The sequence below is a fragment of the Rhopilema esculentum genome, chromosome 18, assembly GCF_057945365.1.
Source record: "Rhopilema esculentum isolate cy_ngs chromosome 18, ASM5794536v1, whole genome shotgun sequence".
In the NCBI taxonomy this organism is placed as follows: Eukaryota; Metazoa; Cnidaria; class Scyphozoa; order Rhizostomeae; family Rhizostomatidae; genus Rhopilema; species Rhopilema esculentum.
Window position 1 is genome coordinate 1878939 of NC_142832.1, and position 23505 is coordinate 1902443.

Here is a 23505-nt window from a genome sequence, read left to right on the forward strand (position 1 = left end):
TAACTCAGGTAAGGCATATATGGAAAGAATTTCTTATATCAAAAGAGCTAAGTTATCAAGAGAAAGAATATAACTGCATGAAGTGCAGGAAAAGCCCCGATCCCCCACCCCTGATGAGTTGAAGTTGCTTTACAAAGGAGCCTGGGGAGGCGAACATGGGATAGAGGCTGCAAGCGGGATCAAAATAAGGCTAGAGGGCCAGGGAAGAAAAAGGTTATCTCAACAGAAAACTGTTTGACAAAGTAGCAAGGTCTTGCTTCTTTTGGGAGTAAGCTGAATTGCCCAGACTGATGCTGTTAGAATTTTGATAATCATTCAAGCAACTACTGCTGTGATATCTGGTTTACTAACTGGCTTCTTTCTGACAATAACGACACAACAAACAGAGGACAGAGAAAGGGGTCTGGAGATAAATGTTAGTTAAGTATAGTATACAAAGTGAAAATCCTCTTTGTACAAGCCTATTATATCAAAACCATTCTAAATTTCAGATTCAATTTTTTGCCTTGAATCACTTAAGCACCTGTTTGAACTCTTGGAAAGAAATTCACATATTTATTTTGCTTCAAAGCCCAAATGTGCTGAAAGTAAGCAAAAATTTGGTAAGACTCAACCTTGAAGCCCGCTCCAGTTTACAGCTTAAAACTTTTACAAGATACTGCTTCTTTTAATTTAGTACAATTGAATGCTCATATTTTTAAAGTATTTAGTTTTAATGCTTTCTTTCAGTCAGTGCCTAGCAATGATTACAAATTGCCTTGGCCAGCATCTGTCTGGAGAATCATTTGATAATCATGCCTCCCCCTGCTATAATACCTTCAACTGGATTCATACAATTTCTTTATGGTTACCATAAAAGCTCTATTAAGCCCTGGGGGGGGCTCATTTATGTTTTTCAGTCTAAGAGGGGGGCTTAAAAGAGAGAGGGGCTTATTAGAGAGAAGTAAAAAGTGTTCTCGAAAATTTGCCCTTATCAATTTTTCTGTTACAAAAATGTAATACAAATGTTCTCAGAAAACTTTGCTAGCAGCTTCGAAAGTTTAATTTATCAATTACAAGGTCCTTATCTTCATCAGAAGCACCAGGATCAATTGATAACCCTGGGACATCTTCTAAACAAATTTAGACTCTGACTTCTTAGGCGCGCAAGTAAGCCTTTACATGGGCCGTATTTAATGCACATGATCTTATTATCATCAAACCTGTTAAGAGACCCACTAAATGTGCATGTTTTCCTTGTTTGACAACAAAAGGCTAAAGAGGGAGGGATGGGCTTAATAGAGAGGGGGGCTTATTTTAAGTTTTTGATGATAAGGAGGGGCTTGATAGAGAGGGAGGCGTAATAGAGAGAGGGGCATAATAGAGCTTTTAGGGTATTTGTTTTTATGCTTCTTCTGACTAAAAGTGATACAGAAATATGGCACAGCAGTTTGGTCATTTTCGAGAGCCAAAATGTTATCTTATTCACAAATCAATTTGCTGCAGAGTATGGTACTTTTTGACAAGATCTCACGTGTGCTCAGTCTTTTCCGCCACTTTTCTCTTTGCAAATCTTTTTTTAACTTTACATATAGAATGCATAGAGGAATTTTTCTCAATATTGTTGTAGAAAATTAACCATCATTTTAAAATTTTGATGCATAGCACTACAATGACCTTATGCCTGCATCACCCACACTCTGCAGACCCTGTGCATGCATGCATCATTAAAATCTAATGGCTAAAGTGGAACTTAGGAACAATTTTAAAAATGCTATGTATGATTTGGTGCAGGAAAAATTGGACCACAACAATATTTAGGACAAAAATCTTTCCACGATTCTTGATACACAACAAATCAGATTCAGGCTTGCTTTTGAGTGCTCTTTGCTTTATAAGGAAGTGCACCACCTCAGTATTTATATAATAAAAGCATCAGGATAGCTCTTACACTTTCCATAGTCATTCAAATGGCTCTGATGAGGTTCAGATATAAAATCCTTCTTTCAATGATCTCACAATGCTGTATTATTACAAAGTTTTATACAACCAGAAAGCTATTTGATCGCACTAATAACCCCCCCCCCCCCCCCACATCAGCTCAATTCATTTCTCTGGCTCTCTTACAATATTAAGCAGTTTTTCTTCATTTTCCTATTGTTTTGTTGTTTTTCTTGATGCTTGGCACCTTAACCCATCTGCAAGTGTCCTGCCCCCACTAGTACCTAGTAAATTACCAAACCACATCTTTCAGTTGCATGATTGAAGCTCCATTTTGATTTGTCCACAGTTTTATGTAGTTGAGAATTTCATGTGATAAGAACAAAGGATAACAAGGACAATGGGGGACCTTATGTATCAGTATGAGAATGTGGAGGTTGGTGATCAAGGAGTTTACTCCTCAGGCCAGGATTTCCAAGAACCAGTTAGTAAACCATGATTTTTTTTATTTATTCAAAACTATTTTTGAAATGTAATTTAAACAGCTTGGAAATTTTGCTAGATACAGGAATTATTGACTTGTCAATTACTATCAAAATGCATCCAGGGTGGAATCCATATAAATCTCATGCCAGATATACACCAATAAATAGAAAGACAATGGAAAAATGTTAGTTTATGCCAGATATCTCCAGCATAAGCTATATGGACTCCACACTGGAAATTCATATAAAATATTCGAAATATTTCATCAAATACATAGCTTCTTATTCTTAGTAAGATCCATTTATTTGTACCTGAAAACATCATAAGTAGAGAAATAATGTTTTCATTGGATAATTTGATAAACTGCCAAAAATGTTTGCTTGATAAAGATGAGAAAGTAGCTCTTTAATTTTCACTGTCTTTTTTCTCTAATCACTAGATAAGTTCTGGATTTGTGAGTGTGAAGACAGAAATTGATATTCCAATCTTCAAACGAGAAATAAAAAACTATCGGTAAATTCTGGTTTCTTCATCCTTTGTTTTGGTTTGGCTTTTTCCTCTTTTACTTTCTTATTTTCCCCAAACACCTAATTTGTTATTGTACTTATGTGTTTTTTGGCAAAATGTATGACTGGCAGACACTGATGCAAACTCTATTGCAAACTTTTGTAATAAAGAAATTTATATCCCTTTTGTTGTACTGCAAATTGTTTTGTAAGTTTTTTTGTTTTTTTGTTATTAAGTGCTCTACATTTTCTGTTTTGTCAAATAAAACATTTTTTCAAAATTTCTTCTTTTCAATACAGATATGCTAATTTGAACATATGATTTTTCTGTTTTTTTACAGTCCACCTGCTAATATTGTTGATTTCAAAGTCAGCAATAACATCGCTGCTATTGCCCATGAAAATAATGTGGTTACTCGACTGGACTTGAGCAACCCATCAGAAGTAGACAGTAAGTAACCATATTTAAGAGTTTCAGTTCTAATGCTGATTGGAGAAGAAACATTTTTACGTCATTGAATAGGAGAATTCACAATGAATTGGAGAATCAGACAACATAATTGATATTTTGAGTTTTAAACATTTTTTGCAAGCATTCATTTCTTGTGGATACAAGAATTTTGACAATTCACGCTTTTTGAATGACTATAAAATAAGCAATATTGTCAGAGTTTAAGGGGAAATATTTAAAGACCATCTGCTTAAAATTTGAGAAAAGTGAACAAGGTTTAAGTTTAACATTTGCATAAAGGTCTTCATGTATTGTTTTTAATTTGTTGGTCTTCTGCTGGAATTGTGGCAAGTCTCTGTTATTGTAGCATTATTTAATAGTTTCTCTGTTATTTTTAAAATGAGCCAAATTTGTTTCAAAGTATGATTTTTTTCTTTTAAGCATGCATTGTTATTCACAATTTTTTATTTTCCATTTTTAATTGAACTTTTTTGTAGATGTTGAGATTTCTAAAAGGGCAGATGACAAAATACATAAAATATTCCTCGACCCAACTGGCAGACATCTAATTGTTTGTATGCAGTCCCTTGAGTCATATCATCTTGGAAGAAATAACAAAAAGGCAAAGGCTCTGCAAAAGTTCAAAGTGAGTTTTTTGTTACTGTTTATTTTATTTCAAACAGTGAGGAATTTACTATGATTTTGCAATTATTGATTTTTAGTGTTACATTTTATCACAGTTTGCCAGAGAAAAGAAAACAACTTTATTGCTTTACAAGCAAAGCTCCAGCTTTCTAAATGATTTCTACCATTGGCAGAATTGTTTACAAGTATCATCAACTTTGCTATCTTATTTGAATTGAGCATTCTGTTAAAAGTAAGTACCTGCTAAAAAACTTTCAATAACTCTCAGTTATAGATTTCACAACGCTTTCAAGCAAGCAAGTGATTTTCTCTTGCTGTTGTCAACTAAAATGAGTTGTAAAAACGAGAATTTCATGATTTAGTTCCTTGTTATTTGGTTTTCATTTTATCTGTAGAGTCACCAAATAGAAGCAGTTGGTTGGAATAAAATAAATATGAGTGAAACAGCCACTGGGGAAATTCTTATTGGTACCAGCAAAGGTTAGGATTATTGCATATGTTTCCACATAACATGAACATCAGAAACTAAACTGGCAAATAAACATCAAGCTCAGATGTTTTTAATGGATTCATGACACATATCGATTGGTTAATTTAACATAGTAATTTGTAATTATCAGATTTTGTGATAAAGTCCTCAGATAAATCCCTATCCATTTTCAAACTCTTCTGCAGTCATTATATATCTTGTTACATGTGCATGTTCATAGTTTAGGTTTTAACTTATATTCTTGAAATACTGTTCTTTGCAGAGATTTATTTTTTACATGTCCCTGGTTCAAATTAGCAACCTCTAGATAAGGAACTTGCCTTGTGAGGAGAAAAAAGCTGGCACTTGACAAATAGAGCACCTTCAACTTTATAGGGGTTGAGCATCAACAAATGTCATCAATAACAAAATTTGGTTTTTGGTATTTAGTTTTTAGACATCATTAACATGCTAGGTGCTCGACCACTCAAGCTCCAATTGCTGGAGGCACTTGATTGAACTCGAGCGCCTCTCATTGGAAGGCCTGGCAATTAAGTAGATACCTGTAAATTAAACTCCTGAAGGTATCAATTTTCATAGCTTACCATTTGTTGTTTACTTTAATCAGTTAACAACAAGAGTACCATACATTAATTTGGCCCAGTTTAATATCTTTTCAGGGACAATATATGAGACTTCCATTGAAGCGGAAGAAAAATTCTTTATTCAAATGGGAGCTGAAAGATATATCAAGATGGTAAGGTCTTAACAATTTTTCAAAATTTCTTGTTTTTTGTCAAAATATGTTTTTCTCTTCTCTTTGGATTAGCACAGAACCTTTTTAGATATGTCTCCTTTAAATTGCCATTTTTAAGATGTATATTTTGGTTTATCCACTGTAAAACATGTTGGTTTTAGAAAAATAATTTTAGATTGGCATTCAGATATTCGCTTCAGGGTTAAAACTGAAGAGTGAGAAATGTTCACATTTAACCCAAAGACTTTCCATTCCAGTGAATTTACATTAGAAAGAGACCCTGATGTGAAACAGTTTTATCACTGAATTGAGACTTCGCTGGTTTGGTTCTAATTCCAATCAAATCTAATGCAAGCCAATCCAAAAATGATAAATTAGACCAGAAATCAAATAAAAAACATAAGATATAAGCAAGGTCATTATGTAATTGAAATTTTAAGATTCTATAACTAGTCAGTTACTGCCTTTTGTTTTGAAATTTCGAGAAAAAAAATTATTTTTTTGGAAACATGTTTTTCTCTTGAATATTCTTATGTGTCCCTGTTATGTAGTTTCCTGCCATTCCAAAGCCCAGGATTCAACAATTTCTTTCTGTTTGCTCACATCAGCTGTATGATGTAAACCAAGGAAGAAGAAACGAGGAACCAATCTCTGGTATTCATGTCGAAAGATTTCCTGGAACTGAGAAACGGATGTTAGTCATGGTTGCCACTCCCAGGTAAGGCATTGAGTTTGACCTTGAGTTGTCCCCTTTTAGCCCTGTTTTGATTAAACTTGCATGATAAGTTCAAAATAAAGAGGCAAATATCATTCTTTTTAGTTAAGAACTCGCACAACTGTTATTTCCCAGTTATAGAGACATTCGAGCAACTAAAAGGACAAATAGTTATAACCTAAAGTTTCTCTACTGCAATCAAAGCAGCATAGCTGACAAATCTTGATTGGCTGTTAGCGAGATCCCCTTCTTAGGAATCCTCCAGGAATTCTACCAATCAAGGCCTTGAAGAAACAATTTCTAGATAACGAACACGTCCTAACAACAGACTGTTACTTAAGCTCCCCTGATGTCCGCTATGCAGAGCTGAGTTGATTTCTGTTTCCTTTTACAGCCAGCTATATCAATTCATTGGCGATACTGGTGCAGAAGGGCCTATTTTTGCACCTGTATTTGCTGTCTTCGAACCAAATCCAGGTAACATATGTAAAACTATGTCATCCTAAATCTAATGAAATTACCATTTACCGGTCTGTCATAAAGTCATAAATATGGAGCATAGGTAGAGCTGTGGACACTTTGGTGTATAGAACTGAACCGTTCTAAGTCACAGCCTTGTTTCACGCTTAATGAGATCATCAGATATCTGTTCTAGTCCTCAATCCTCAATCAATCCTCAATATAGCCGTGATAAGCAATTTTCTTTCGTAAAATACCTAACATGTGATGATATGTTCTAGCCTGATAGTATTTAAATCAGATCATAAGGTTTTTCCTCAGCCACCCAGTGACGTCATACTGTCATCATCTCGAAGGCATTTTGTTTTGTAGCGCATTTATAATCAAGAAAACATTGAGAATTAGTCTTATGTTTCCGATTGGATAATTAACAATAAGCCTTTTGTGTAGTCCAACCGATGGGAAATTTATATGGCCAGCGAAATTCGCCGGGACATAGTGCCTTAAAATCGGTTACAAAATCACTGAAAATCTATTGGCTGAAAACGTATGTAAAATCATTTTCTCCAAATACTTTTCAAATTTTAATCATGAGGCCTTGTTATATATGATTTATGAAACCATTCACCGACACTTCATTTCTGTAACTGTTTTAGCACCTTTCTTGGAATTACCCGGGACTCTGCATCACAGTGATCTGGCCTTCTATTTTTCAAGGCCAAAGGAACCACCGAAACTCTTTGCGTGGATAACTGGTATGATTTGTTTATGACCAATCTTTTTCAATTTTGGTGCACATTTTTCACTGGGTATATGCATCTTTGGCAAATGGGTAATTGACTCCGTTGCCTCCTTGCGTGTATATTTTGTCGATACTATTATTGAAGGTACTAACAACGAAGTACGCTGCAACTTTGACTCCAAACCATGTTATTATTACAACTGAACATAAACGAGCAACATTTGAACATTCATATGCTAAAAGCTATCTGTTCTAGAAAAATCTTAATCCTTTGCCATCCTGATTAGTTCAGTGTCACGATTTAATTCTAAAAAAGTTTGGTAAAAGTGCTTCTCCAACAGCAATTTTCATTTGTCCTTTCTCTTTGTCTTTCGTTTTATCTCTCTTGTTTTTGCCTTTTGTCATTTGTCTTTGAGCTTGAATTTTAAAGATTTCTCTATCTTCTTTTTATTATAATACAAATCCTAATTTTATAAATAATTGTACTGTATATATCATTCTCAACTAAGCTATCAACGATGAGTGTCCCAAAGTTTTCTGACATTTTGGATTTTACAGGACCTGGCGTGTATTTTGGTGGTCTCGATTTTCAAAGATCGCAGGCAAAAGAGAACATCACGCTCGACACACGTCTCTTACCGTATCCTTTGCAAAATCTTAACTTATTGTTTCAGTATTAAGTGCTTAATATGATATGACGTCACTTTGTATTATTTTCATTCTTGGCAAGCAGATGGCCTAAAAATATTTTCCATAAACCGTTAATGACCAATGGAGCACCCCGGACTCAAATAACTGATTTGTCCTTACAAGCACCCAACCTGATAGCCTGAAAATTAAATAAATGTTAATCCAGTTTGATTACCCTTTGAAACGAAAAAAGTAGAATCTGCCCATTTAAATTCACTTATAAATAAGAAATCCATCGTTTATATCCGACCTAAATAATGGTCTAATGTTTCTATCTACTCCGTTCAAGCTCACAATGTTATGTCAATGCTATGCGAGGTTAATTAGGACGCGCAGGAGAGTATACTAGGATATTTCCTGGCAACTACTTAGCGTATTTAAGAATTAAATATATATAAATATATACAATAAAACTGTTAGAAATCAACAAACGTGTTTCTGGTCTCAAGTTTAGATCTTATTGAATGCTGCTCACTTGTATCTCGCAATCGTTGGATTTCTCAGAGTCTCTCTGTGCTAGAAGCATCAGATGCTTTTCGCAAATATCTTTGCAGACGAATTGTCCTTTCCTTAACTGGATTGTTAGTCCAACAGAACCAAAATTAAATGCTCCATTAAGTATTGCAGTTACAGAGTTCCATTGTATCTTGCTATATCCAGACAGGTAAGCATCAAATGAAATAAAAACAAAGTGACTTATAACCAATAGAGAAGAAGACGGAGCTAACTGGTTGTGTTTTCCCAATCGATGCCTCTGATGTATCGTACTTACGGCGAGCCTATGAAATGCATGGAATAGACCTTTTGATCGTCTAGCTGAAAGCAATGCAAGCTCAAAATAACTGCTACGTAAGCCTCGACACGATTCAATGACATAGCGCAAGCCTCAACATCATGCAGCTGCATAACGTAGGCCTTATTATTACGAGTGACATGAATTAATCCACAACATGGTACAGTAACAAGCGCGTGCCTCGATGTTGCTTTAAAACTGAATATTTTAGAAACTGATGTTATCCTTGTATTTTATGGTATTTTCGAGAATTTTAGAACCTGGTTAAAAGATATGATGACGTTTATGCAAAGACATCAGAATCATACCCTTCAATCTCCCTGCTAACAATGACATTGCATTGAAATATTGCTTGCGCACACAGACTTTTCCCTGTACCAGTGACGACAGCGATTTTTGCCTGTGTGTCATATGTTACGAGTACGTTTTCATATATTTTCGCAGGTTTGAAGCCATTTGCACATTGGATGACCAGGAAGTGTTTGCTGAGCACATTCCTTCGCGAGTATGTTGACAATGTCACTACTAACAGTAAACTCCTAGCAAGTCATATTTTTTAAAGCTATTCGTACCTTCTTTTTTATATTTTGTTTTGATTAATCTTTGTTAAAGAATCAAAACAATATACCCCCATTCATAGCCTTACATTCATTTACTGTAATTGCTAAGATGGGAATATGCCGCAATTAAAGAGCCCGTCAGATCTAACAGTAAAGTCTTTGACCTCCAGTTGAAAAGAACTGATGTATCAAAAAGAGCCAGTTACATCTTCACCACTAGTGCTGTGATTCGAGTGGCAAGAAACGAATTTATTTTTCAGTGGAAGCAGCTATCACATGTTAGTGCGTATTCTGCTACAGGCAGAGACAGCGATTGATGATGATGTTCCCATGAAGTCAAACTCTCGATAAATCGAACATTCGCTAAATCGAACTGATATAGATTTCCTTTGCCAAATTTTTTCATTTGAAAATCCCCCGATAACTCGGGCATTCGCTATCTCGAACCAATTCATTGGTCCCTTGGATGTTCGAGTTATGAAGAGTTTAGTGTATGTTATGGTTTTTATTAGCAATGCCTTTCATTTCTGCTAGTTTGGCCGCGCAATCGGAATGTGTACAGATTACGTGAAGAAGACTGTATGGGTTTTTACAGAGCTTGCTATTTATCAATACGTGATCAACAAAGAAAGCAGGTAGGCACTCAACCTATACCACTAGTACACAAGACTCGCTTACCCATAGCACACAAAGCTCTGAATACCATATTCTCTCTTGTATTCCCGTCCTTCTTACTATTCTCACCTTCTATTAATCCTGCCTTTTTTCTATGATGTAAGAAAATAATCCCGCCTCCCTGATAATCTCGCATGCGAGTTTGATTAAATGAAGGGACCAATAGATTGCAAATGTGCTTGGAGCTTTGAATGAATTGCGGACACTCAGCAAAGTGTCTTGTGCTCTTCATTTGATGACAGCAAGGGTGAGTAATGTTTTAGCCAATCAGCGTCCCTTTTTCAACCAACATTCGTCAACATTCTTCGCAGTTTAAATACAAAGTTTCCGCGCCAAAACATGGGAGAACAAGTTGAGAATTTAAGCCCACTTTTTTAAAAGGCATGTTGAAAAAGTCTTATGATTAGAGTCTTAAGATATAAGAGTCTTAATATATCTGATTTGTTGGGCTAGCGTTATTGGCTAGTATGCAGTAGATATAATTTCAATGGCAGTTTAATACAAAACAGCAAGGCCAACAGCCTCAGGCCTCATGCTCTTTCTATTTAATTTATAACATGTATGACATAGTATGACATACGGAGGGCATATAGCATTTTGTAACTCTAACTGTTTCTAAAAAATTGAGTGGTTGTGGTAATCGAGTTTTTTCGTATAAATTTTGTTTTTATAAAGAGGACTTAATCGACGTGAAGTATCCCCGCCTCTGTTTCAAATCGAAGCATTTCAAAGATGATTACAACCATAGATAAGTTTCATTTAATCGTGGTATAGCTCTATTTCAATATACCTGGCGTTATATTTCTACTTAAAGATTCATCTCATATTTATCTTGCAGAAATGTATGGAGGATTTACCTTGACCAAGGAAAGTACGAGCTAGCCAAAGATTACTGCAGAGTAAGTGAAATTTGCAAAACTCACGTTCGATTAAAACTCGCGAATTTTTTTATCTTGAAGGTAAATTTTGATCTCAAAGTTTTTAATCAGATCTGCCCTGCTTCCTGACGAGCTAATTCAGGTCTCAATGTTTTTACAGAGAAGTTTAAATGATCAAGGGTGACAGCGTTTTGTTGATGATAGTAGCTGATCACTTTCGAGGCTGTCAGATTAAATGAAATCATGAAATCTTGTTTTTAGGACCCCGCTCAAACGGACATTGTGATTCGGAAGCAGGCTGAACAGTTATTTAGTGATAAGCGGTGAGTGAACTGTGCTGTTAAGAAAATGTTCTATAGAAACGCTGCATCATTATCGTCATCACAATAAACATCAAACATATCACCAACATCATCGTAATCATACTAGTCACATTAATAATAATAATCAACATAATCCTTATCATCACCAGTAATCATCAATCACTATCATTGATCACTGTCATTGATCACCATCACCAACCATCATCATAATCATACTAATCACAGTAATGATAATCATCGTAATCAGCGTAATCATCAATCACTATTTTTTATCACTGTCATTGGATTTTAACTGCCCAAAAAGCCATGTGTCCTATAGACAGATGTTTTGATTTCAGATTAATTTTTATTTTTTTAAATGAATTTGAATATTTCTGTCAGCTGGTCTGTTGCAAAATATTCGATGTCGTATAAACACAGCTTATGTTGTCAGGATAGTTCAGTGGCTAAGGTCGTGGACTGCAGATTCACAATGCTGGGGTACGAGTCACTGACACGGGGAAACTTTCACCTAGAGTAAGGAGAGTCGCCAGCTCTTTGTTATTTCAGACATAGAATCATGGTGATTAGATTCATGAGTTGTCTTCACATTGAGAAGATGAATTAAGACAGCCCGATAAGAATAGCTTTTCAGATTCCTTAAAGAGCATGGTTGCATTGACGTGAAACTTGGTGTAGCAATTCATTTCCGCCTTGCAATTTATTTTCTCGTATCTTGACTTGATAATTTATGTTTTGCAGTTATGAACAGGCAGCTGCATTCTACGCCCTTACACAAATATCTTTTGAAGAGGTTGCTTTGAAATTTATACAAGTGAAGACCCCTGAAGCTTTGAAAACGTTTTTGTTAAAGAAAATGGTCAATTTGAAACCACAGGTGCAGTTTTGTAGACTTTCATTCAAAGAATTTCTTTTTTATCAGTCACCTTCTGTATTTAACATTTACTGAGTTATTTTTGTTTCTCAAAAGAAAACAAGTTTCATTTTGCAATTTAATTAATTTTTTTCATCTAGTAATAACTATAAAGTTTCCATATTATCAAAAAAAGTGGAGAACCCTACCTGGTATAAAACAAATCAACATATTGCCTGCTCTTAAAGTCAAGGCAAGGCAAGCTGTTAGAAATTTTGTATTCCAACTTTTCCTCCAATGAGAAACTAATTATTGCTCTAATTGAACAATTTTCCTTAAACCGGCATAAAAAGCTCTTGTCTCAAAAGAAAGACCAAATGCTTTTAGCAAAATGCTTAGCGACCCCCCCCCCCCATCCTTGTCTGTAAGCCTTCAAGACTTTCAGTAATATGACATTGAGCGATCCCCCAAATAGGATCGAACCCAGATGACAATGATTCTTACGTGGCTTATCGAGCTGTATTTAAATCAAATTGGAGAGCTGAAAGACCAAGGCTCAAAGTCAAGGACAGAGCTGGAAAGGCTTCAAGAGGATTTTCGCAAGTTACTCGCGCAGAGCAAAGTCAAGGTAAGATATCTTTGAGTATTATTGATGTTTAAGTTCAAGGCAGTTGAAAGCTAAGATTAAGTCCTTGAGCAGGGCTTTCTAGTCGGGAGTGAACTTTATAATCTCGTTAAAACGATTTGAGTCATGAAGTCGTAGATATGTTAAATTTGCCAAATGCAGCTTGGGTAATAACATCTTTTTAGCATCACGCAGAAAAGTCAGATATTTTGAGACAAGTTTTCAGTTCAAGATCAACTTTTTCTCTAGTCGGTAATTAGTATTATCAAGAATTCTTCAAAAAACCAGATTTGTTCTAACAAAAATTTGCATCGTACCTAACTGACTTGTTCAGTATTCCAAGAGACCATCTTGCAAAGCTTCTTTCAAGGGTGCCTTGCAATCGTAGACACTGCTGTTGAGGCAGTACCCAAATTTATGCTATATATCATGAATATTTAGAACAATCCTCCCCTTTTCCCAAAGTTGGAATGTGTTAATTTTGATTGAAAATTATGGTTATTGAGAAGTTGGGGGGGGGGGGGTGTAAAATTTTGTTTCTTTGTGTTCAAAATTTTAAATGCTGTGTACTCTCATTTTTAGCATTGTCTGGAACAGAATCGCCAATTGACTTATGACCTACTTGCAAGCCATGGCGACACAGAGAATATGATATTCTTTGCAATGATCATGCAGGGTAAGAGCACTTGTTTCTATTTTATCCAGCCTGGTTTCCACATCAACCCCCATAGCTACCCCTGTAGTTGCCATCCAGTTTCTCTCTAATGGCTCTCCAGTCTTGCACAGCCCAGTTCACCCCATCCCAGTTGCTCCTCTCCCAGTTGTCCACATACTAGTTGTCCCATTCCAGTTGCTCCCGCCCCAGTTGCCCTCACCCCAGTTGCCTCCGCCCAAGTTACCCTCTGCTACCTGCTTATCTGCTATCAAGGTGTGTGAGTTTTAAATACTTGTTGCTACGTCACTCAGTCAAGTTTATCAGTTTTTAATTAGGACTTTGTTTATGTATGAATTCTACTGCTAGTGAAAGTAGAAATATTGTATACTTCTAAAGCTTTTCAGTTAATCATTCTTGATAATACCGTACAATGCATGCCAAAAGTCTTGGAACACTGACGTCAATTTCCAAGGTCAAAATCAATCCTCCCTCTCTCCCCCACGGAACAATGTCGGTTTACTATCAAACGGGTTAGGATTTTAGGAAGCACTTTCTTTTGCGCTTCTTATATGATATTTCTCTAAATTATCACCATTGTTTTAGGGGGAAGGGGCGAAAGTAGGAATTTTTTTCATGAAAGAAATGAAAGATATCAAATGCAGCGTAAATTGCTGGGTGTTCCAAGTACTTTTGGCAGGCATTGTAGCTCCTTTTCAGCTTATCATTTTCATTGTTTTCCTAATCAGGTAGTGCTAGGGCTTTATGTGTTCCTGAGATTCTGTTGAAAAGGCTAATTTCTTCATTGAAAACCTCTGTATGCCGTAAAAATATGTAAGGTTATTGTATTTTCTCCAAGTTCAAGTTGAATTTTAATAATTCTTCCTGTGGCCATATTTTAGGCTCTTTTTTTCTCTTACAACATACTTCGCAATTTGGAAATTAGAACTTTGCAATTAAAAAAGTCACTTAAATGTGTCTTAAAATCTAAGTAAGGATCTGTGTAAAGTCAATTTAGGGTTTTTTTGGTTGTACTTTTTAACGATACTTTTTAACGATTCCTTGCAGATTATGGAAGAGTTATAAGCCATCATATACAACAAGATGACTTCAAGTCTGCTTTGGAAGTTCTTAGAAAGCAGGTATAACTATGACCATTCCCTAAAAAGACTCGAATGTCAATGCAAACAACAATTTATTCTACCCTTCCATTAATTTTCTAAGGTTATTTTCCGAAAATTTCTGTTTGATTCTTCATCTCATTTATTTTTTATTTTCCTTGTCGTTTGCATTTCGATCTGCTTCACTCCAGAACATCTTTTCGTTTCAATACATTTCGGGGAGAAATATTTCGCCTTCTGAATATATTTTAATCTTTGAATTTTATATTGCCTTCTTTTAGTAATGTATGCTTTCTTTCTGGGTCAAATATTAAGACTTTTGTTGGACCTCTTTTCCCTCTAAAGTTCTTTCAATACCCTTAAAGAAACCCCTCTTCAACTTTCCAAGAATAGTAAGCCTCAATCGAAGATCCAACCACAAATTGCTATCTTGTTGCAGGGTGATAACGAGCTCTTCTATAAGTTTTCACCAGTTCTGATGCAGCAGATACCAAAGGAAACAGTTGATGCTTGGAAACAAAGGAACCTGGACCCAAGAAAACTCATTCCGGCTTTGGTCACACACGAGCAACAAACAGATGTTTCATACGTAAGCACAACTTTTCTTTCCCATGTTCCTTCGCTATTGACCTTAACTATGTCATTTCACCTTGCATCTTGCAAAGTTATTGTCTTGTATGCTAGATTGCCATATGCTAATAGTGAAGACTTCATTTTATTGCCAAACATTTACCAACTAAGTCAGGTTTGGTGCCGCTACATTCTCTAATGCTCTACAAATTCAAAAGCCTCTCCAGTCCCCTTTATAATGGATCTACTTACCTGGAAGATTTAGGCCTTACGAGCTAATTTCCCAGTTATGACGTAGCTATGACGTAACAGCCACCCCCTAATTCCAAACCCAATACACCAAACTGCCCGTCACTTGGCCTACTTATCTTTGTTATTACAAATGCATTAAAGATTCAACTATGATCGTGCTTACAAATGTACCACGTGGCTATATTGGTTATTACCCTTCTTTCATGTTTGTTTACAAACAAATCGTTGAACTTTGTTTGTTGATTTTGTGTGCCATCCTTCATGCAACCAGCCCCCACTCTCCCCGTTGTCTCATTTTCGATATGTTTCCGAATCCACATTGTCTCTACTTAGAATAGGACGCCTTGATGTATATCTAACGTTTTTCTTAAATTCTTTCTTCTGCTTTCTTTTTAGATACCAGAGGCGATAGAATACCTCGAACACTGTGTTTACAGTCTGCTAAATGAAGATCAAGCCATCCATAACTATTTGATATCTCTTTACTGCAAGCTTGATGATGAGAAACCCTTGCTACGCTATTTGATAGGGCGTGGCGATGTAAGTGTCATTTTTTCATTCAGTGACTTTGGATCTGTTCCGTTCTTCTGTTGTTTTTCCAAGAAAACATCGCGGTCACGTGGTCTGTGCCTCATTTGTAGCTCGTCTCGTTTTCGTCACTTTTACAAGCAAAGATATTGTCCAGACACTTTCCTTGAATGTGATTTTCAGATGTCTTTTGCTCTCAACTTTTGAACAGTATTCCAGCCTTTTTGTTTTTCACATTCGATGTAGCTTTGCAAATGACTGGCATATTTCTTTTATCGTCAGACATTTTTATCTTTGTTGTCAGGACCAAGATCTTGTTCCCTACGATATGAAATACGCCCTACGACTCTGCTCAGAAAACAACAAGCAAGAGGCTTGTGTACATATTTACAGTGCTATGGGGCTGTATGAAGAGGCGGTGGATTTGGCTCTGAAGGTATTCATTTAACATTGCTTGCAGTATTGTGATTCTTAAGTTCCTTCACAATTTACCTTCATGATTATTATAGACATGGTGGTGGCCAACTGATTAAAGTGCATCAGTGCAATGAAAGGGTTTTGGCTCGAGTTATAAGCTACTTCAATGATTTCTAGGCAGGGACGCCGGAACAACCAATGGGCAAAGGGGGCAGGCTTTAGTAAAAAGACATTTGAATAAAATTCCCAGCTTCTGCTGATTTTTTGTAACTGTGATTGTGTTTTGATGTTCTGTAGTCATCTTGTAAATGGGCTTACTGCTGTCAAAATAATTTCTTGTGCAAGTTTTGAGAAATTTTGTTATGAAAAAGGAACTACAGTCAGGATTTCATATGAATCTCTTTACATTTGCCGAAAACAGGGGCACTTTTATGGAAAGGGCACTTTGGCCCCCCTTGCCTCTCCTTTCAAAGGGCAAGGGGGCGGTTGCCTCTCGAGGGGTGGTTGCCCCCTGCGCCCTCTTTCTCTGGCGTCCCTTTTTCTAGGACATCAAGGATGGTTTTGTCTCTAACAGATTCTTCCCCTAGTCACCGATTGTATATGGGAACCCCTACCCTTGGTCACAATTAAGTTTAGATTCAAAACATACTATGAAAGATTTGCAATGTGTGATGAATTTGAATTCATCATAAAAAAATAATAATTCATGATCATTGTTCAGCTTCAAATTCTAAGTATTCTCTAGGTAGACGTTGAGAAGGCCAAGATCTACGCTGACAAACCAGAAGAAGATGATGCTTTGAGAAAAAAGTTATGGCTTAAAGTTGCGCGACATGTTGTTGAAAGCCAGTTGGATATTGGGAGGTATGCACATCAATGTAACGATATACGTTGGCAAATTTTACTGTATGCACGCACATTTATAGGAAGATCTTTGAAACATCACGTTAGAATAAGAAGTATAACAGGAACAGTGAATATGTTTTTCTTTCTCATGATTTACCCTGATCCACATATGGAATTTTCTTTATCAGCTTATAGTTTGTGCTTTATATAAAAGAATCCCATACAGTTTGTGCTCACTTATGATTAATTAATGTTTTTCTTTCCCTTTAATAGCTTCATGTTACTTTGCATACTCTCCCAAACATATTAGAATTATCCTAGCCATATCTATATTTCGTCATATACAACAAAAAATTGCAATTTGATTACATTCATGAAATTGTTTTCATAGATATTTTCAAATCTTGTCATATTCAGATTTGACACTTATATTCTCATATATATAATATATAACACACATATATATATAATACAAATTCAACACGATTATTTTCAACCTTTCGTGTTCTTTCCGAGACCTGTTGAGAACATTTAAATTTCAATTGAACAAGAATCAGTTGGTATCATTTTTATAGCTCTATTTACAGCGTTATCTCAAGAACATACGTTTTTGCCATACCATTTTGCAATGCTTAAAATATGCCAAAATAGTTTCTACTTTTCTGTGGTAAAGAATTGGAATGAAATACCAACTAGCGTACGAAACACTGAATCTGTTATTGATTATAAAATAGCATTTAAAGATCCTTTGCAGAGCCGGGCACACCCAAACACGATCTATTGGTAGAGCAGCACTCTCGTTACCAGATTGGATTCTATTTATTTTACTTTACAAACCTTGTATTATATTTGATTAATTCTGAAAAGGTATTGTGTATAAGTTTTAAGAATGAAAGAAAAATTATAAAGTATTTGATTCTTGATTTATTTGGCATTTTCAGAGCCATGGAGCTACTAAATGAGTGCAATCTGCTCAAAATTGAAGACATTCTGCCGTTCTTCCCTGATTTTGTTACTATTGATCAGTTCAAGGTATATTTTCTTCTGTTCTTTCTCTACAGTATTGAGTGTGATCTAGAATATTAGCCGGCACGAAATCATCAATTAATGGCAAATTGCTGTTTAAGTTTCTTTTACTTTTCAGTTCATTCCAGTTTAGTTCATTTTTTTTATTTCAAATTCCAATAATTTACAAGTTCACATATATACATATACAAGTAAATTTACTAAAGTATAAAATAATGTAAAGGAAGTTCAATTCTATAAACATTACAGGAAAGAAAATTCAATAAACAAACACAAAGTAGGGGAACAAACTTGCATTGTACACAGGGAAATATTCCAAGGATGGTATTTTATCTGAGAGAGGGAAGGCTAGCGACGGGTTATGTGGGGTTGGGGGAAAGCGATTCCTGGCAGGTTGGCTTTACTTCAAGGTCAGCGTTTGCTCAGGGGGTATTTTCTATGGAGAAACGTTATGCTGTTTTAGCAGTGAACTATAAAAAAGCTTGATCATTGGTTAGAGGTGTTTTTTGTATAAATACTAAAAGACATGAACTTGAACTACTGTGAGTGAACGGTTTTAGGTGCCCTAGTATCATTGCACGCTATTTATATTTTTAAGCAATCTTCTTTTGCCCAGGAACCAAACTAAATGATATAAAGGATAAACTGTCTTACTTTTTAGGAAGCTATCTGTAAGTCATTGCAGGAATATAACAAACACATCGATCAACTGAAAAACGACATGCAGGTAAGTGTTGCCAGTTGTTGGCCAGTAGCTCAATGTGTTAGAGATTACGACGAGGGTTTCTCGGAAATCCTAGATTGGAATGAATCTATTCGATTGGTCTTCAGGCTATATCTACGTCACTCCCAACTTTTTTATTTTATTTTATTTATTTTATTTTATTTTATTTTATTTTATTTTATTTTATTTTATTTTATTTTATTTTATTTTATTTTATTTTATTTTATTTTATTTATTTATTTTATTTTATTTTATTTTATTTATCATTTTACTACAATGGCAAACATAGTAATCAGACTTTGTCATCATAATTCATTTTCTCTAATATGCATTTATATACAAAACATTAAAAAAAGCTCCCATGATCAATCTCTAGTTTGCCGTTTCAGTTGAATTTCCATCTGATGTGATCAACCTATCTTTTTGTAAGCCGTACAAAATATGAAGCAAAATGTTTGGTTTTTATCCCTTAGGACGCAACAGATAGTGCTAGGGTCGTTCGGGAAGAAATTCATGAAATAAGAAACAGGTAAGGTGAATTTCTGTGTTGAAACGCAACTTACATCCCGTTGTGCGTATTTTAGAGTTGAAATGCAAAGGGGGACAGGCATAATGTTTTAAAAAGAGCACTCTTCTTTAGAGTGAAAAAGGTAATGCAGTCTTATACCTCTTTTAAAGGAAAGTACATTCCAGTGCTCTCCTGATGTAATAGAGGCGAATCCCGCAGGCCAAAGGATCAAAATTTTTACGATGTATTCCACAGTTTTGGTATCCTTTTTGTCTTTTTTGAGAAATAACATTGGAAAACCTCTCATTTTTCTGTTGAAAGAATCTTGGTATTTTGTCGTTTCAAACAAATCAGAAGCTACAGATCCTTATCCGCCAATAATGTGTTCATAAAGTGTTTCTTCTTTTTTATCATCTTCGAAGTCTTCAATTTGATTATTTGTCGATCAAAATAGCTTTTAACTACTTCTATCCCTCTGCTATCTTAAAATTTACCTGCCAGCTAAGACTCTTGTTGTGTCTTAGCTGTCTTTATCCATCTTATTCTTAATTTATCTTGTCTACACTTACAGATTTGAAACAAACACAGATGTTAAGAAAATGTGATTTGATTTTTAGATACGGTACAATAGGAGCCCACGAGAAGTGTGCAGTATGTCAATATCCGCTGCTAACAAGATCGTTCTACTTCTTCCCTTGTTCGCATGTGTTTCACTCTGATTGTCTGGTAAACGAGGTAATATTTTAAAGTTTGTTTTCATGTACACCTTTTCACAAGAACCAGTAAACTAAGGTTCAGACTGGATGTTCTTGAATTTTTTCCAAACTTTGATGTAAAAAAATAGACAGGATTCAGGTGCTGTTTTTGATTACATAAGCAAAATAAATACCCAGCAATGAAAAGTAATGTCGGGGGAGGGGGGCTCCTTATGTAGTTTGCAACCCTTCTCTTTGATGCAACAACCTCGATATGATACTTTATAGCGAAAAGAGGGGGCTACAGCCCACCCAGACACCCCCCCCCCCCCCGGCTCCGGAGTGCCTTTTTATGAAGACCGTCCTGCATTGTTTACATCTTCTTGAAGTTTCTTTGACTGTGGACAGCTTTAGTCTACAGATTCTTTGATTTCTATGCATTAATTGCATTTTAATATTGTGTTTTGCTTACCTTTTAACGAAGCATTAAAATTAAAGCTAACATGCTTGCTTGTCGATTTTAGTTTGTATTCATTATATTTTTTGTTCAATTCAGGTCAGCCACCACATTAAAGATAAACAAAGGTATGAATATTTCATTTAAAAGGATTTGGCTTATCCCCATCTCCCATAAACCATAGTAAAATTACATCCGTAAGCAAAACAGACGAGAATACACTAATTGATGCACCGCAACAATTTAATTCATGACCTTCGTTATTGATGGCTTGAGAGCAAGGATAAAATTTGTTTAGCCAGCCAAGGAATTGGTTTAGACTTTGGCAATTTAACCAATCAGAGGCCCTTCAAGATGCCTCGTCATGTATGGTGCTCAGTACCGAACAAACGACAACAAACAACAGCAAAATGTCTCTTTTTTTATTGAATGGGTGTTGATTATTTTCTTGTAAGACTCCATAGATGCCTAATTTTTTCACCATCGCAGATTATTTGGGGGTCAAATCTTCAAGCCTTTGTCAAAATCTATTCCGCTATGCTGTTGTTCTAGCCCCATTCTCATTTCTGTGGTTGTAGCATGTAAATATGCGACGTCTTAGCGGATAGACATATGACGTAATTCCATATAGACGTGATAGCATATAGAGATATGACGTAATAGCGTATAGACGAATGACTTAATTGCATATAGAGATATGACGTGATAGCAGATGACGTAACAGAAAAAGAGATATGACGCAATACGTATATACATATGACGTACTAGTGTTTAGGTGTATGTCGGAAAAGCATGTAGAAATATGACGTGATAGCAGATAGATATATGACGTGATAGAGTGTAGAGATATAACTTAAAAATAGCATAGAAACATACAACAACATATAAGAACCTGTAATGGCACAGAGACACATACTTTGGCGTGTATCGCAGTTTATTGTCAATCAATTATTTTCTACATCAGGAAGAAGATTGAAGAAATTCAAGCCAAGCTAGCAAACCTTACTCTGACGTCATCGGCATCAATGTCAACTGTCAGTGGGTCAATCACCCCTGGTAATGCTTCTGCGAAGGAGCAGCTCAAGGTAGGTGTTACAAGTATAAGTAGCTTTGTAGTGAAACATATCATTAGTTTTTAGAGAAGTTCTTGGTGTGAAATTCTTTGGACCTTGTATGTCTTTTTATATAGAGAGTCTTAAGAAATCCTGCATTTGGGCATTGTATTCTTGTTGTCCAATTTTGTTGTCAAGTTTTATACTTAGAGCTTCTTGTGAGGTAATCCAGTTTTAGTGATGTTTTTCAAAATCGAAAGTCAATTTTCATTTATACGCCGGTGAATGTCTTCTCCAGTGAGAAATTTTTCGAACAGAGAGACCTCTTTCAAAAACTCCAATGATTTGGGCCTTTTTTGCATTTCCCGCACGTCCCCTACGCACGCTAATCTGATTTTTTTTCGGAGTAAATCATAAGTCCCCTTTTTAGCACGACATCCGATCCCTTACCAATCCAAGACAAATTTTGCAGCCCCTGCGCTCGTGTGATTAGCAAGTTTTCATTTCAGATTTTGTCGGTTATTTGTAGCAAATTGCAAGAGTAATTTGTTGAAAAAAAGTTGTACGTTATTATGAATTGATAAATATTATCCCGAAGCGGATTCATCAAAAAGAATAAGGAACAGACACATCATAGCTTGCAGATTTATGAGTTTTCTTTTTTCGTTTATCAACCAGTCGGAGCTAGATGACATTGTTGCATCCGAATGTATCTACTGTGGTGACGTCATGATAAGGTAGGTACCAGTCTCCTTGCATATCAATTCAGCGATACGAATCGATCTTTCATATGTTGTAAGAAAACTGTATACTAATTACGATAGAAATGCATTTTAATATCATATTGCCATCGAAATAGTGGAAAGTTGCCAGAAGAACCCAGTGGCGGAAATTCATATTTCAAAGGGGGGGGGGGGCAATGCCCACAAAAGCAAGCAAATTTGCCGACAAACGACATAATTTTGCAGGCAAAACCCTACAATTTGGCAGGTTGCCCCCCCACACCCCCGCAATTTCCGCCACTGGAAGAACCCCGTCACTGTGGCTAAAAAAATTAGGACATCTTAACAAAGCTTGCGTAACCGTGAAGTAAGGGGTTTTTAGTCTGGAAGCTACCTATGTAAACCTTTTATTTAGCCTTACTGTTGTGTTGCTTGAAATATGTTATAATGTTTCGTTATTTTATATTTCTTGTTAGATCATTGGATAAACCGTTTATTGAAGAAAGTGAATACGATTCGGTCGTTGCTGAATGGAATTAAGGTCGAAAAATCTTCACAAGAGATCAAGTGAGAACATGGATGGTTTCTACGTGTTTTCTACCATAGATAGCTTGACAATATATGCCATGATATTTTGTGGAAATGGCGTTGTAAAGGGACATGTACATCGGAACTGGAGGCACAATATTCATGTGCCCAAATGTTTTGAAAATGCCCCCTTTCTTAGAAACACCGGCTTTAGGACTTTTGGTAAAGCCGCCCTACTTTTAGCCCCTATGTTTGAGAAATACTGCCCCTTTCCACCGTTGCTGCAAGAGATTATTTTTTCAGTTTTTGTTAATATGTGTAATTTATGTAATTTCATGTTTCATCTCTTATAAAGGAAACGAGATTGGGTTAGAGCACCCCTGAAAAAATGAATATCTAATAATGTATTGGAACACAGATAAAAATTTTCAATCGTAGAAAAATTTTTCGACGGATAATTGTACAGTAGACACGGTCTTCGCTTAACTAACCCCTCTCAACTTAAGCTTTCCCTGCAGTGTAGCTAGTTGATATGCGGAGTTTCTTCCTCTTTCATTTTTTTTAATTTAATGGACTATTATTTTAAGCAACTTGAAAGAGAAGCTCTTGTTTGCAAAAAAAACTGTCGGGATAAATTTTTCTTGCATACAAATGAATCATAATTTATTTGGAATTATTCGTAAATATACAGTATTCTAGTTTAAATGCAATAATAATTTAGTGAATTCAAAATCACACATGATCGTCGGCTATGATCAATTTTCAGAGAGAATTTATTATTACGCAATGCCGAATAATAACCTTTGGTTAGCATTCACATTAACTCTCGCAAATGCAAGTTTTTGTATGATTTTCTCTTC

At 35.7% G+C, this 23505-nt stretch overlaps 1 protein-coding gene across 2 annotated transcripts; it reads left to right on the plus strand.

The window, feature by feature from the left end:
- Window positions 1-193: 193 nt before the first annotated feature.
- LOC135696751 (vacuolar protein sorting-associated protein 18 homolog) lies at window positions 194-23468 on the plus strand. 2 transcript variants are annotated; one of them, XM_065216250.2, is made up of 32 exons: window positions 194-415; window positions 2270-2404; window positions 2846-2919; window positions 3254-3363; window positions 3861-4009; window positions 4404-4488; window positions 5158-5234; window positions 5843-5952; window positions 6344-6426; window positions 7065-7163; window positions 7709-7790; window positions 8427-8504; window positions 9078-9138; window positions 9728-9828; window positions 10707-10767; window positions 11008-11069; window positions 11811-11946; window positions 12398-12550; window positions 13130-13223; window positions 14268-14341; window positions 14760-14909; window positions 15539-15682; window positions 15975-16106; window positions 16833-16951; window positions 17875-17965; window positions 18621-18686; window positions 19157-19212; window positions 19809-19926; window positions 20443-20471; window positions 21308-21428; window positions 22074-22132; window positions 22594-23468. In XM_065216250.2, exons 2-32 carry the CDS (start codon window positions 2321-2323, stop codon window positions 22655-22657), a joined length of 2922 nt encoding a protein of 973 aa, XP_065072322.2. In that variant the 5' UTR covers window positions 194-415; window positions 2270-2320; the 3' UTR covers window positions 22658-23468. The 2 variants fall into 2 exon arrangements, with proteins under 2 accessions (XP_065072322.2, XP_065072321.2); XM_065216249.2 differs by having other exon boundaries at window positions 194-424; window positions 22594-23023.
- Window positions 23469-23505: the final 37 nt, after the last annotated feature.

Excerpts from the sequence above, each read along its gene's own strand:
- LOC135696751 (XM_065216250.2), top strand. The coding sequence starts at position 2,321 with ATGGGGGACCTTATGTATCAGTATGAGAATGTGGAGGTTGGTGATCAA. Across the intron at positions 2,920-3,253 it reads CGAGAAATAAAAAACTATCG|TCCACCTGCTAATATTGTTG; the intron begins GTAAATTCTGGT and ends GTTTTTTTACAG. Across the intron at positions 18,687-19,156 it reads AACTGAAAAACGACATGCAG|GACGCAACAGATAGTGCTAG; the intron begins GTAAGTGTTGCC and ends TTTATCCCTTAG.